Below are 16,313 nucleotides of genomic sequence, written 5' to 3' on the forward strand. Positions count from 1 at the left end.
TGGAAACGGGAATCAAAACCAGGCTCTTTCAGAGCTAGGGGTAAATGGATACAGTCTTACGATATGATGCAGAGTTCAGTTCAGTTCAAGTCGAGGGAGTAGTTCTTTGAGTATCATTGGAGAGAGAGAGGTGATGCAGTTGCCATCGATCTTCCTGTTTTGTCTTCCTGTTGTGTTATGGTTACCAACTATGACCATACCTCATTCGACCATTCTTCAGTGGTGGATCTGTCACCCAGGTGAGGGTGGACACACAAACAGTTCCCCATCGGTCGCACCTTCACACACTGTGAGCCACTGAAAGATTTCCCTGAATCGATCCTCCAAACCCCCACCTTCGTGTGGGTGCACAAAGCTCGTTCAGTGTCTCGTGGTGTGTCTGCCTGTGTCTTAGTGGACCTGCTTTTTATCTCCACATGCTGCACACCGGCTGTCCATCAAACTGGCTCCTCCTTGCTGTCTCTGCAGGAATCTTAATGAGCAGGCAAAAAGTGTCCTTGGAGCAAAGGTAAATAATCAGCTGAAGAACCATAGCAAATTGCAACGGGTTCAGGTCCTCACATAGGTAATTCTCCTCTTGGTTAGGCGATTAACTGTGGGGCACAGATTTGCATCTCATCATCCGTCCCTGTACCTGTCTTTAAAACCTTTGCCATGCTCGCCAGCTGATGGGAACTGAGAGATAGACATCTGGAATACTGTGTTCATCTAAAATAATACAGAGATCTTGTGTGACCTTTTGCTTTTGAACACTTTCTGGATTTGTGATCAAAGCCTGTAACTTGAATCTGGAAGTGAGCACATGCAGTGATTTCACACAAAATGCTGTGGAACTCAGCAGGATCTGCTGGGTTCACCAGCATGTTGTGTGTTGCTCTGGATTTCCAGCGGGTGCAGAATCTCTTGTGTTTATGAAATGCAGTGAACTGTTATGTAGGGGTCGGGAGGGTGAGGTTGACTTCTTTCCCTCCCCTGAATACTAATAATATTTTTCTTTCAGCTCACTCCACCCACATTGGTCCAAACACAGGTCGAGGGAGGCTCCACTTTATTCAAACTGAACTATTTTGGTGAAGAGGCCTTCTTGACGCAGTCTTCACAACTGTACCTGGAGACCTGCATCCCTTCCCTTGGGGACGTCTTCTGCATCGCTCAGTCCTATCGTGCTGAGCAGTCACGAACTCGCAGGCACCTGGCAGAGTTAGTGTTTCCTTTTCTTATACATTCTGATATAATCGGGAACAAGCTGAGGCTGGGATATAAACCTAATTGAGAATTGAATGATAAAATCATTAAGATTTGGAATTTCTAATTGCTTGTTTGTGCCTCATCTTCAACTGACAAAAAAGTATGTAGATTTTTGCTGTCCATACTGGTCAGTTTTGTTTTAACTTGAAACTTATTTTGCTACATAGAATTTCCTGAAAATGACACTGAATTTGTGATTAGACCATTCTTTTTTTTAAAAAAAACATAGACCATAAGGCATAGGAGCAGAATTAGGCCATTCTGTCCATCAAGTCTGCTCTGCAATTCCATCATCGCTGATGCCCTGACCTATCAGAAAAATATCAACTTCCACTTTAAATATACCCACTGCTGTCTGTGGCAGAGCATTCCACAGATTCACCACTCTCTGGCTTAAAAAAAATCCTCCTTACCTCCGCTCTAAAAAGTCATCCCTCAAGTTTGAGGCCAGATACCCTTGCCTTAGGAAACATCCTAAAATGCTGGAGGAACTCTGCAGGCCAGGTAGCATCTATGGAAAAAAGTATAGTGGACATTTTGGTTGGAAACCTCAACTGTGCTTTCTTCCATAGATGCCACCTGACCTGCTGAGCTCCGCCAGCATTTTGTGTGTGTTGCTTGGATTTCCAGCATCTGAAGATTTTCTCTTGTTATAGAAAACATCTTCTCAACATCCACCCTATCTAGTCCTTTGAATGAGATCCTCCCTATATTCTAAATTCCAGTGACTAGGCCCAAAGCAGCCAAACACTCCTCATATTTTAACCCCTTCATTCCTTGAATCATCCTTGTCCTCTGGACTCTGTCCAATGACAATATATCCTTTCTGAGATATGAGGCCCAAAACTGCTGATGATACTCCGTGCAGCCTGACTCGTGTCTTACAAACCCTCAGCATTATCTCCTAGCTTTTATATTCTGTTCCCCCAAAATAAATGCCAATACTGTATTTGCCTTCTTCACCACAGGCTCAACCTGTAAATTAACCTTCTAGGAGTCTTGCAAGAGGATTTCTAAGTCCCTCTGCACCTATTTGAACCTTCTCCCCATTTAGATGATAATCCGCACTATTCTTCCTTTTACCAAAATGCATTATCATACATTTCGCAGCACTGTGTTCCATCTGCCACTTTTTTGCCCTTTCTTTCAACTTATCCAAGTCCTGCTGCAATCACATTGCTTCCTCACCTTTGATGATCTTACTAATCAAGAACCTATCAACCTCCACGTTAAATATACACATTGACTTGGCCTCTGCAGCTTTTTGTGGCAAAGAATTCCACAGATTCACCACCCTCTGGCTAAAGAAGTTCTTGCTCATTTCTGTATGTGGACTGGACTAGTACAGCACAGAAACTGAACTGATGGCCCTTATGTCTGTGCTGATCTTGATAACATACCTGTATATATCTTGACTGTATCCCTGAATTCCTTGCTCAAGTACTTTTTTAAAGTTGTTACCGTGTCTGCTTCCATCACTTCCCCTAGCAGTGCATTTCAGTCACCTACAGCTCACTGTTTTTTAAAAAAAAATCACCTCATAAATCTCCTTTAAACTTTTTCTCTTTTACCTTAAAGCTGTGACATCTAGTATTTCACATTTCCATCCTGGGTAAAATATTGTGCTGCTCTGAACCTCTGGCAATGTACACAATTCTGTAAATGTGGCCTAACCAAAGTTTTATATAGCTGCAACACAACGTCGGACTTTTTTTATTCAGTCCCCTTTGATGAAGGCAAGTATGCTGTCTGCCTTCTTTATTATCCTGTGTCATACTGTCACTTAAGTGAGTTAGAGTTCCACCCCAATATCTCTCTATACATCAGTACTCTGGGGGAGGTCCTGCCATTTACTGTATACTTTCCTTTTGTATTTGATCTTTCAATGTGCAAAACCTCATTGCTGTCTGAATTGTCCACCCAGCTCCTGCCATTTTTCCACCCACGTTTCTAGCTGGTCTGTATCCTGATGTATTCTTTGACAATCTTCCTCAATATTCACAACTCGACCAGTTTTTATGTTGTTTATAGTACCATAGTATTTAAAGTGAATTGAAAATTCATTAGTCTAGGGAAGTGTTCCATCAAATAGAGTGCTAGATCACCACAGCACAGAAGTAGGTCCTTCAGCCCATCTAGTCTATGCTAAAATATTATTTTGCCTCGTCCCATTGACCTGCACCTGGACTATAGCCCTCCATGCCCCCCCCCCCATCCATGCACTTATCCAAACTTCACTTAAGCGTTGAAGTTGAACCTGTATCCACCACTTCCACTGGCAGCTTATTCCTCACTCTCACCACCCTCTGACTGAAAAAATTCCCTCTCATGTTCCTCTTAAACATTTCACCCTTAACCCATGATCTCTAGCTCTCATCTCACCCAGCCTCAGTGGAAAAAGTCTGCTTGCATTTATCCTATCTATATTGCTCATAATTTTGTAGACTTCTATCAAATCTCTCATTGTCCTACGCTTCAGGGAGAATCGTGGATTGTGTCTTACAGGACTTATTGTAGACCATTTTTAAAATCTTTGCCCAAATAAACTTTGAACTCTGCAGTCTAATATTTTGAAACAAAAATGTCATCTAACAAAATAGTTATATTCCAGCAGGCTTGTCTCTATATATGGTTTCCTTCAGAACAGAATGAAAAAGATTTTTAATGTAGTCCAGACTATATATTAAGCACAATTAATTGAAGGTATAGCACTACCATTGGAGATCTGGTCTTTCATGGAGATGTGTATAGCTGAACCTGAGATGATGCCCTTGAACTTGTGTTTTAACTGGTTAAACGTGGCACCAAGAATCGTGCATTGAACAGAAATCACAGTATTAAATGTTCTACTTTGCACAAATACTGTCTGCCTTGCTGAGTATTTCTAGTATTCTCTCTTGATTTACAAATATTTCCAATGTTGGGAAAACTTTTTGATAGTGGTACTTTTTCTTTTAAAATGTTCAGATATACTCATATTGAGGCAGAGTGTCCGTTCATTACTTTTGATGAGCTTCTTGACCGTTTGGAATTCCTTGTTTGTGATGTGGTTGACCGCATCCTCAAGTCACCTTATGGGGAGATTATGCTTGAACTACATCCAGTAAGTGAACCAGATATGTTATGTTTTGTGTTCAGAGAGTTTTTATAGTAACAGTTCCAAAGTAACCTTTCCAAAATTAGTGCATACTGACTCTTTATTTGTCTGAATCATTTTTTGATAAGTTACCTAAATCACATAATTTTCATTTTAAAAATTGTGACATTTTAAAATCAGGATTTCAAGCCTCCTAAGCGCCCTTTCAAAAGAATGAACTACACCGATGCCATCACATGGCTGAAAGAACACAACATTAAGAAAGAAGATGGAACTTTCTATGAATTTGGAGAGGTATGTTTTTAATCTAATCAAAATGTAGAGAAGGGGGAAGTGCTTCTAAAGGTGAAATTGATTAAATACTAACTGCAAGAAGCACTGCTGAGCATGTGGGATTCTTATTCAAAAATTTCTGAAAATGCTCTTAAAATTATATGTTCCTTATTCATGTTTCTTCAGAACACAGTGTAAAAGATTTGTGTGATAACCCTGAACCATTCAATAAAGTTACAAAATACTTAGGATTGTAAACTCAATACATTGCTTTACACTCTTGGAATAAGTAAACATTTCATTTGCTAATTTGGTGTTTAGCATATAGTCACATGGCTTTGAGAAACAGGCCATGCCTCACAAGCTTAATTGAATTCTTCGAGGATGTGACAAAGCATAGTGATGGTAGACTAGTGGATATGATCTGTATAGACTTTAGTAAGTTGTTTGAGATTCCCTGTGGTTGGCTCATTAAGAAAGTCAAGAGGCGTGGGATACAGAATTGGCTTGTTCGTAGAAAGCAGAGAGTGATTGTAGGTGGAATGTAACCTTCCTGGAGGTCGTTGACCAGTGGTATCCCTCAGGAATCAGTTCTGGGACACCTGCTCTTTGTTGCTTTTATAAATTATTTGGAGTAGGATGTGGAAAGGTGGATTCTAAGTTGACAGATGACAAGATGGTTGGTGGAATTGTGGATAGTCTGGAGGGTTGTCATAGCTAGCAACAGGGACATTGACAGAGTGCAAATTGGCTGAGAAGTGGCAGGTGAAGTTCACTGCAGGTCAAAATGTGAAGGTCGAATTTGAAGGCAGAATCTTGTGTTAATAGCTGGATTCTTAGTGTGGAGGAACAGAGGGATCTTGAGATCCGCATGCATAGTTCCCACAGATTCTCCATGCAAGTTGATAGGGTTGTTAAGATCTGTTGGCCTTCATTAGTCGGGTTATTGTGTTCAAGAGTTACAAGGTAATGTGTCAGCTCTCTAAAGCTCTGGTTTGACCACATTTGGAATACTGTGTTCAGTTGTGGTCGCCACATTATAGGAAGGATGTGGAAGCTTTAGTGAAGATAGTTTGAGCGAGCTAGAGCATCCTTCTTTGGAGCAAAGAAGGTTAAGTGTTGACTTGACAGAAGTGTTTGAGATGATAAGAGGCATACATGGAGCGGTACCTTTTCCCCAGGGAAGAAATGGCTAATACAAGGGGGGATAATTTTAAGGTGATTGGAGGAGAGTACAAGGGGGATGTTGGAGATATGTTCTTTACACAGTGTGTTGAGTGCATGGAGTGCACTACCAAGGGTGGTAGTAGAGGAAGATAATTTATGGGCATTTAAGAAACTTTAGATAGGCCACAGGGCCAGTCTGTCCCAATCAAAATCACACAAAATAGCAATGGAATAACCAGAAACACATAACATGAACCAGGGAACCTAATTCACAAACTGCAATGATTAAACCTTGCTCATCCTCTGGCAGAATAGAAAGGTGGAGAGGCAGAGACTGGCCAAAACACAGGCACCTTCCTTCAATAGTGGTGAGAGAGAGAGAGAACAGGCAACACTGAACCCCTGCTGACTTTCCATTCTTGTCCTCGATTTCCATCTTGATGGTTTAACTGGAGTCGATCATGGGTTTGCTCTTAGAATCCAGGCTTCTAGGCCTTCAAACTGCACATTCAGTTCAAAACTTCACAAACTCCTTCAGAGACAGCAAAGTGCCAGATGACTCAATGGGCCATAAATACGCCATCAACATGTAAGTCGCAGGTTCCAATGGTAGCTGAAACATGTTTGGAAAAAGAAATAGTTTTGTGAACTGTCTGAAGGGCATCACCATCATCTTGAAACAAAGCTGTTACAGAACCAGCAATAAAAAATCCTTCTACATCTGGGTGTGATGATATAAGACAATTTGCCACCATACTATAGTGGCAGAAATGAGGATCTTGAACTACACCTGGGGCGCAACAGATAAGATGGTTATGGACAGACAGAGATGGAGATCTTCATTGCTTCCATAAACGGCAGCAGGCGTTTGGGCTGTAAGTGCGCATCCAGATTAGGAAAACTATACCCTCTATTTGTGTGCATAGCTCTGAGTTTAAGATCTACTGTGAAATTGAATTAAACAAATCAGGTAAATTTGTGTATTGCCGCAAGAAACTGGCCATAAATTTAATTGTTAAAACTCAGCCAGTTCACTGAAATCCTTCAGAGATTGGGAACTGTCACGTTCATTTTGATTTAATTTCAATTTGTATGATTGGCTATTTAAGCCTCAAAGGAAACTATCATAATAGTGCCCCTTCACCTGAAGAAAGAATTTTAAATCATGCATGTAAGCTCTTTGATGAGGCCACATTTAACTTTTGTATAATTTGTTGATTGGTTAAGTGGTTCAAAGATAAACATACAAATGTAGTTTATTCTAAGACCCCAGTTAAGTCTTCTAAATTACATTCAATTAAGAGTCAAGGATCATCTTTATTTGCCATTTACATTTGCAGGTATTAGCAATTTGCTGTGGTGTTTTGGTCAGCAGACATGCAGCAGGAAAACAACATTCAAAATTTATAAAAGAATTATATAAAAGTAAAATGTGCATAAATACATATACCAGCATGTATTTGCAATGTAAACAGCATTATAAATGTGGTTTAGTGTTTATTGTGCAGTGCCCTGACTAGATAGAGGGGTAAGGGGGCAACTAGAATAATTGGTCAGATTAACTGCCTGGGTGAAGAAACTTTTAAAATGATAGAAATAATTGCCTTATAGCGCATTCCAGTAGGCTTTTGGAAAAGGTGGGTTGCTAGGTGGATTGTATCGGCAATCATTTTTCCTGCCAGCTTTGTTGTCCTGGACACGTGCATGTCCTGGAGTGATGGTGAACTGCAGCCAATGATCTTTTATGCTGTCCCAACAGTCACTGTAGTTTTTGTGTATTGTGAGAGGACGCTGCACCAAACCAGACAGTAATGGCTGATGTGAGGATGCTCTCTAAGAATTGCACCAGCATGTTCTGTGGAAGATAGCATTTTAACTCCCATTGTCAGATGTTGTTTATCTCAGTTAATGTTGCTTTACTGGAAATATTTTATACAGAGGGTGAATTGAACGCTAATCTTTTTTTTCTTTTTGTCACAGGATATCCCTGAGGCTCCAGAGAGAGTGATGACTGATAGGATCAATGAGCCAATACTCCTATGTCGTTTTCCTGCTGAAATCAAATCCTTCTACATGCAGCGCTGTGCAGAGGATCGCCGACTCACTGAATCTGTAAGAGCATTTAGAAAATTGCAAAATCATAAAGCAGCCATAGAGAACATCCAAAAATTACTATGTTCAAATGTCAAATTTATAGAGCCTTCATCATGATAAAATAATTCAATTGTATTTCATGGACTTGGGTTTTGAGGAGGACTCATCCTGAAGCATTATTAGTAGGTATTACAGACTTCGGCTCATTTATGAATAATAGTTCAGTCAGAAATTGTGAGGTACAAAAGAATGTGTACACGAGACAGTGATTGAGGTCTCCGTCAGTCAGGGTTGGCATGGATCTTGCATCCTAGCTGTCTAGGTATGCATGTCAGGGCAGTACAATGTGAAGAGCAAGTTGTTGCCCATGTAGCAGGCTCCCCCTCTCCATGCATCTGATGAAGCCAAAAGAACGGCAAGAGACTGATGCAGTTTGGCACTAGCAGCGTCGCAGAAGTTGTCAGTGTTGAACTCAATGTAGAACTGACTTGGAGACTCCAGCTCCAGATTTTTCCCTCAGGATTTACTCCTGAAGCCTTCCCCATGAATGGGTATAACTGCAAGACAGCGGAGGTTTCAGATCAGAGCTTTCCTTTCCAACCATGGCTGACGAGTTCCATCTACCCAAAGTGACTGGTTTTAAGGTGCCAGTAACCCACTTTTGCCCACTTCTTATGTCAGTAGAAACGGTTTCACCGGGCTTAGCAGCTAAGCTACACGTGAAGGCCAGGAGCTGGACTTGGTTGTCAAAGGCTATTTGAAGCGTGCACCGTTGGGAACATTTAATAGGTAGTGGGAGCTTATCCCCATTACCTTCCCCCTGGGTATAACAATCTTCAGGGACCAAGAGACAGAATAAGAGAGTATAGGACAGTGTATTGATAGACACATAATGTGCTGGAGAAACTCAGCTGGTCAGGCAGCATCTGTGAAAAGGAACAGAGTTGACATTTCAGACGGAGACCTCTACTGATACAGAGAAATGGTTCTCTACAAGACCATAAGATATAAGAGTAGAATTAGGCCATTTGGCCCATGACGTCTGCTCTGCCATTTAATTATGGCTGATCCTTTTTTTCCTGCTCCTCCACCCCATTTCCCAACCATCTCCCCATAACTTTTGATGCCATGTCCAATCAAGAGCCTGTCAATCTCTGCATTAAATAAATCCAGTGACCTGGCCTCGGCTGCACGTGGCAACAAATTCACCACCCTCTGGCGAAAGAAATTTCTCTGCATCTGTTTTGAATGCACACCCCTCTATCCTCAGGTATGCCCTCTAGTCCTAGACTCTCCCACCACAGGGACGCATCCCTTCCACATCTACTCTGTCTAGTCCTTTCAACATACAAAAGTTTTTAATGAGTTCTCCCCCACCCCCCCCATCCTCCTCAATTTCAGCGAGTACAGACCCAGAGCCATCAAACATTCCTCATATGATAACCCTTTCATTCCTGGAATCATTCTTGTAACCTCCAGTGGACCCTCTCCATTGCCAGCACATCTCTTCTAAGATAAGGAGCCAAAACTGTACACAATACTCAAGGTAAGGCCTCACCAGTGCCTTATAAAGCCTCAGCATCACATTCCTGCTCTTAAAGTGGACCCTATCTACTTTGTCAGTTAGTTTCAATTTGATATATAGGGGTCACCATTTACCTTGGCATTAACAAATTGGTAATTTGTAAATTGGCTAATTAGTTGTTATTCCTACTAAGCTCCGGGTTTTTCTATTCAAAATAACTTGTCCTTTACACAAGAGATTGTTCAGATGCTGGAAATTAGCTCAACACGCACACACGCTCTCGCTCTCTCAAAATGCTGGAGGAATTCAGCAGGCCAGGCAGCTTCTATGGGAGAGGATTAAGAGTTGTTGTTGTTTATAATCAGCATTATTTACTGGTCATGTGTGTTTTTGGATGCTCGTGTAAGTGAGACAGTTCTCTGTCTTTGTTGGGGGGGGGGGGGGTGGGGGAGAGAAAATATTTGTGAAAGTAAAAGCCAAAAATAAACAGATGGAAGAACCGAGCTAGTCAAACATCATAGAATCGTAGAAACATGGAACACTACAGTACCAGAAACAGGCCTTTCAGCCCATTTAATCTGTACCAAACTATTAATCTGCCTAGTCCCATTAATCTGCAGCTGGGCCATAGTCCTCCATAACTCTCCCATCCATGTACCTATCTGAATTTCTCTTCAACTTTGTAATCGTCCCTGCATCCGGTGGTTCCACTGGCAGTTCGTTCCACACTCTCACCATCCTCTGAGTGAAGAACCACCTCTTGTTCCCTTTAAACATTTCACTTTTCACCTCTAGTTCTAGTCTCATTCAACTTCAGTGGGAAAATCTTGCTTGCATTTACCTATCTATACCCCTCATAATTCTGTATACCTCTATCAAAACTCCCCTCATTCTCCTAAACTCCAGGGAATAAAGTCTAACCTATTCAACCTTTCCCTATAATCTCAGGTCCTCAAGTCCTGGCAACATCCTTGTAAATTTTCTCTGCATTCTTTCAGTCTTATTGATAGCTTTCCTGCAGGTATGTGTGCAGAACTGTACACAATATTCCTAGTTGGGCCTCACCAATGTCTTGTACAACGTCAACATAACATCCCATCTCCCGTACTGAACACTTTGATTTCTAAATGTGCCAAAAGCTCTCTTTACAACCTATCTACTTAAAAATGGCGAAATAGGGAATTGTGTATGTATTCCCAGATCTCTCCTTAGTGCCCTCCCAATCTCTGTACAAGTCATACTCTGGTTTGTTCTTCTAGAGTGCAATGTCTCTCACTTGTCTGCATTAAATCCCATATGCCATTTTTCCAGCTGATTCAGATCCAGCTGCAAGCTTTGGTCTTCCTTGCTGTCCACTCTGCCCCCAGACTTAATGTATCTGCAAATTTACTGATCCTGTTTACTACACTAACAATTGTCCTTTTAACCTCCACAGATGCTGGGCTCTGGTGATTGTTCTATGTTCCAGATTTCAGCATTTCTAGTCTCTCGTACCTGTCTGAAATAACTGATTTTGTAATGAAAAATATGTAATGGGGTTACAATAAATTCTTGATATAAAATGCAAATACTGGAGATCTTGTCATATTAAAAAGTTATTAATAAGTATCTTTCCTTTGTATTGGTGAGGTCGATGTGCTGATGCCGAATGTTGGTGAGATTGTAGGAGGGTCAATGCGTATCTGGGACAGCAAGGAGCTCTTGGATGGCTACCAACGTGAAGGCATTGACCCTACTCCGTACTATTGGTACACTGACCAAGTAAGTTGGACCACCTTGAAAAGACTAAAATATAAAAACAACCATGTGAATGCTGAAGTTTTATAAGGCATCGGATATACCACACTTGAAGTTTTTTTTTGAGTAGTTTTGGGCCCCTTATTTGGCCCAAAGATGTTTGCAAGAATGATTCCAGAAATGAAAGCCTTATCATATGAGTGACGTTTGGTGGCTCTGGGCTGTACACACTGGAGTTTAGAAGAATGAGGGGAATCTCATTCAAACATTGAATATTGAAGTGTTTAGATAGTGAATGTGGTGAGAATGTTTCCTATAGTGGAGGACTCTAGGACCACAAGGCACAGCCTCAGAATAGAAGGAGGTCCCTTTAGAACAGAGGTGAGGGGGAATTTCTTTAGCCAGAGGGTGATGAATCTGTGGAATTGATTGCCAGGGATGGTTGAGGCCAAGTCATTGAGTATGTTTAAAGTAGAGGTTGATAGGTTCTTGATTATCAGCCAGGGCATCAAAGATTACAGAGAGATGACAGGAGAACGAGTTTGAGAGGGATAATAAACCATTCATGATGGAATAGTGGAGCAGACTCGGTAGACCAAATGGACATACTCTGCTCCTATGTTTTATAATCTTATTTAGACTAATTATCAAATGTGATCCCTCTTTCAAACGGGATGACTTATAGGATAGCCATTTTAAAATTATTTTAATTTTGTTGCCCATTTTAAGCTATTTTGGGAGTCCCTGCGGTTAGTCCCGGTGTAACTACCCAGTACCTTGTATTGCGTGACAAAGAACCAGCATAAAACTTGAGAACTACCTGGCCAGAATGAATTAGCATTGCATTCTGAAGTGCATTTCTTATCCAGAAGTAATATTGAGAAAGGAATTGTTATTTTATTTTTGATTCACATAAAACACATAGAACAGTAGAGCACAGAAACAAGCTCTTGAGCCAGTGGTGTCTTCACTGACCTGAATTTATATCAAATCTAATCCCAGCTGTCCGTATATGGTCTATATCCCTCCATTCTCTGCCTAGTCATGTGCTAAGTGCCTCTGAAACATTGCTTTCATCTGTACTTCCATCTGTCTTACTGTAACCAAACATTATTTTAAAGAAAAAAGGTACTGGGTCACAAATGGTTTTTTAATCTCAAGTTAAATCTACACCCTGTAGCATATGACATTTCCACCCTGGGCAGAAATATAAGAATGCTGTACGCCTTCTTTCCAACTCCATCTATGTGCGTTGCCACTTCAGGGACTTATGGACTTGCACTCCAAGGTCTCTCTGTACTTCAGTGCTCCTAAAGGTTCTGCCACTTACTTCATAGTTTCCTCCTTACGTTTGACCTCATGAAGTACACCTCCCACTTACCTGGAATAAACTCCGTCTGTCATTTCTCTGCTTACATTTCCAACTGTTAATGATTGTGCTGAATTCTTCGGTAACCACCTTTGCTGTCTACAGCTCCACCAAAATAAATATCACAAACAAAAGGTCAAGGTACTAAACCTTGCAGAACACTACCAGTCGCCATCATCCAATCAGAATAACACCCTTTTACCACTACCCTCTCTATAGCCAAGTCAATATTCAATCCAGTCTGTAGATCCTTTGTACCATAATCTTCTAGATCAGCCAATCATGAGGGATTTATCAAAAGCTTCACTAAAATCTATGTATACATATAACCTATGTATATGTCACTGCTCTACATTCATCAGTTATCTTCACCTCCTCAAGAAACTAAGTGTGGCCTGCCCAGCACAAAGCCATGCTGACAATCTCTTAAGAGTGTTTTTCCAGATGCAAGTAGCTCCTTGCCAAAATATTTTTTTTTGCATTTCATTGTATTCATTTTTGGCATTTTTTTTCCTTCTAGCGTAAATATGGCACCTGTCCTCATGGTGGATATGGATTGGGGCTGGAAAGGTTCTTAACGTGGCTTCTGAACAGACACCATATACGGGATGTATGTTTGTACCCACGCTTCGTTCAACGTTGCAAACCGTAACATCTGCTGGCTTGGAACACTGGAAAATAAATTTCATTTCCTTTATCTCTTGCATGAAATCAAGCATTTGGAAATCCTCAGATCTTAGAAATCTATTTTCTGTAATGATTTTGTCAGCTACATGCTTCATTCTGGCTGTCAGTACTTCAAAGATTCCTTAAACTATTGGGGATCTAGCATCGTGGAGCCTCCTTGCTGCTATGTAATTGTAATTTTCAGATCAGATTTGTTTATATTTCATCCCAACAATAAATTACCTGAAGAATATTCTACTTTGGATTTAATTTTTGTGAATTATCCTGTTTGAATGCAGTCATTGCAATGTTTTGCAGTTAATTACTGAAAGCTGATGCCATGTAACATAACACTCAGTAGCCATTTTATTAGGTACCCCCTTATCAAATAAAGTGACTACTGAGTGTACATTTCTGATTTTCTGCTGCTGTAGCCCATCCACATCAAGGTTAGAGATGCTCTTCTGTGCGGCACTGTTGTTATAAGTTATCTGATAACTGAGTTACTAATAGCTTCCTGTCAGCTTAAACAAGTCTGGCCATTCTCCTCGGACCTTTCTCATTAACAAGCCATTCTTTTTGCCCACAGAGCTGCTGCTCACTAGATTTTTTTCATTTTGTTTTTCGCACCGTTCTGTGCGTGAAAATCCCAGGAGATCAGCAGTTTTTGAGATACTCAAACCTGCGTATCAGGCACCAACAATCATTCCACTGTCAAAGTCACCTGGATCTCATTTCTCATTCTGATATTTGGTCTGAACAACAACTGAACCTTGACTATGTCTACATGCTTTTATGCATTGAATCGCTGCCACATGGTTTGCTGATTAGTTATTTGCATTAACGAGTAGCTGTACAGGTGTACCTAATAAAGTGGCCACTGAATGTATAAAAGCTATAACATGGATTTGTCTATAACATTATGAAATTTTCCATCTTCCCTCCATTCCATTAGTATAATTCAACCACAAGTTAAAGAAGCGGGGAGCCACAGTAGTGCAGTGGTTATGGCGATGCTGTTAAAACAGAGTGCGTCAGCATTCAAACTTGGCATCTTTTGAAAGGAGTCTCCATGCATCTTCCCCATGTAATGCATTGTTTTGCCCTGGGTGCTCCAGCTGCATCTCAGTCCAAAGACATACTAAGTTCATGCGTCACCTCTTGCAATTTGATATTCGTGTGGGCATACTCTATAGAATAACCATAAATGAATCAATAAAAGACTGTTCAACTAGTGCAGAAGTTAATGAAGTGTGCAAATACAAAAAGAATAAATAATAATAGTTATCGAGAACCTGTGATGAAGTGTCATTGAAAGTGAGTCCATAGGTTGTGGGAACATTTCAATGATGGGGCAAGTGAAGTTATCCCTTGCAGTTCAAGTGCTCGATGGTTGAGGGGTATTAACTGGTGGTGTGAGTCTTAAGGTACCTGTACCTTCTCCCTGATGGCAGCAGCAAGAACCCCACCTGGGTGGTGGAGGTCCTTGATGATGGATCCTGTTTTCCTGCAACAGCGTTTCATGTGCTCAATGGTTGGGAGGGCTTTACCAGTGATGGTCTGGACTGTATCCACTAGGACTTTCTGTACAAGGACATTGGTGTTTCCATTCCTGGCTGTAGTCAACTCTTCACTACACATCTATAGAAATCTGTCAAAGTTTAAGATGTCATGCTGAATCTCTGTAAACTAAGGAAGTAGAGGTGCAGCCATGCTTTCATCATAATTGCACTTGCGTGCTGAGCTCAGGACAGGTCCTCTGAAATTATAACATCTAGGAATTTAAAGTTGCTAGCCCTCTCACCCCTTTGAGGACTGGCTCTTTGTAGACTTCAGGAGAAGGAAACCAATCAGTTCCTTAATCTTGCTGACATTGAATAGGAGGTGATTGTTATGACACTACTCAGCCAGATTTTCAATCTCCCTCCTATATGTTGATTCATCACTACCTTTGATTCAGCCTAAAACTGGTGTTATCAGCCAACTTGAATATGGCATGAGCTGTGCTTAGCCACATGGTCATAAGTGTAACGCAAGTAGAGCCGGGGGGCTTAACACATAGCCTGTGCTGATGAAAATTGTGGAGGAGATGTTATTGCAGATCCAAACCAGCTGGGGTCTATAAGTGAGGAAATCCAGGGTACAATTGCAGTAGATATTGAGGTCAAGGTCTTATTTATTCATTTGTTTGTTTATTGAGATAGAACGCAGAATAGGCCCTTCAAGCTGCATTGCCTAGCGATCATCAATTTAATCCTAGCCTAATCATGGGACAATTTACAATGACCAATTAACCTACCTACCAGTACGTCTTTGGAATGTGGGAGGAAGCACACACTGTCATGGGGAGGATGTACAAAATCCTTCCAGCAGAGGGAATTATACCCAGGTCACCTGTACTGTGAAGCATTGTGCTAACCACTTTGCTGCCTGTCTTGGAGTTTATTGATTAGCTTTGAGGGGATGATGAATGCTGAGCTGCAGTCAAAGGAGCATCCTAATGTATGCATTTTTGCTGTCCAGATGCTCCAAGGGTTCAGTGTAGAGCCAATGAGATGGCACCTGCTGTGGACCTGTTGTTCCAGTAGGCAAATTGGAGTGGATGCAAAATTGCTTCTAAAACTCGAGTTGTTATGTTTCATCACCAAACTCTCATACACTTCACTGCAGACTGGTGTGGAATAATCTGAAGGATTATTCTAAAGTGGACTGTTCCTTTAACAAGCGACAGAGGGAGCGAACAGTTTGTGTGCCAATTCAGCAGCAGAGAGAAAGTCTGAATTGCCTTGGAATAGGATGGACAGTTCGTGTTACGCACTTGTCAGATATATTATACAAGGTCAGTTTTTTTTAAATCAGACGCACAAGAGACGCACGACGCCAGAGGCAAGGAGGACACTGGCGAGCTTTAAATGCCCACAACAAGAGTGGGGTTTTTGTTCACAGTGTGGACAAAGGAGTGACTGGTGGGGAGCTGTCAGTGTGTTTAACCCTCGCCTGGGTTGATAGCTCACTGTGGAAACCTGGCATTCCTCAATTTGGGGTCACAAGTTGGTGACTTTAAATAAGTTTCTGGAGCAGGAGGACGATGTGGAGGATCGGCATTGGGAAGATAAACCAACTCTCTCTCCAGCTCT

The 16,313-nt window shown here is 41.2% G+C and overlaps 1 protein-coding gene across 1 annotated transcript in view; it reads left to right on the forward strand.

Moving 5' to 3' along the window:
- nars1 (asparaginyl-tRNA synthetase 1) overlaps positions 1 to 13,434 on the forward strand; it is a 48,012-nt gene extending 34,578 nt beyond the window's left edge. The window contains exons 10-15 of the mRNA XM_059989681.1: positions 1,001 to 1,200; positions 4,216 to 4,351; positions 4,526 to 4,639; positions 7,766 to 7,897; positions 11,034 to 11,165; positions 13,031 to 13,434. Coding sequence (XP_059845664.1) covers positions 1,001 to 1,200; positions 4,216 to 4,351; positions 4,526 to 4,639; positions 7,766 to 7,897; positions 11,034 to 11,165; positions 13,031 to 13,162 — 846 coding nt within the window. The 3' untranslated portion in view covers positions 13,163 to 13,434. The remainder of the gene's footprint in view (positions 1 to 1,000; positions 1,201 to 4,215; positions 4,352 to 4,525; positions 4,640 to 7,765; positions 7,898 to 11,033; positions 11,166 to 13,030) is intronic.
- The last annotated feature ends 2,879 nt before the right edge of the window (positions 13,435 to 16,313 follow it).

This window comes from Hypanus sabinus, chromosome 14, assembly GCF_030144855.1.
Source record: "Hypanus sabinus isolate sHypSab1 chromosome 14, sHypSab1.hap1, whole genome shotgun sequence".
In the NCBI taxonomy this organism is placed as follows: Eukaryota; Metazoa; Chordata; class Chondrichthyes; order Myliobatiformes; family Dasyatidae; genus Hypanus; species Hypanus sabinus.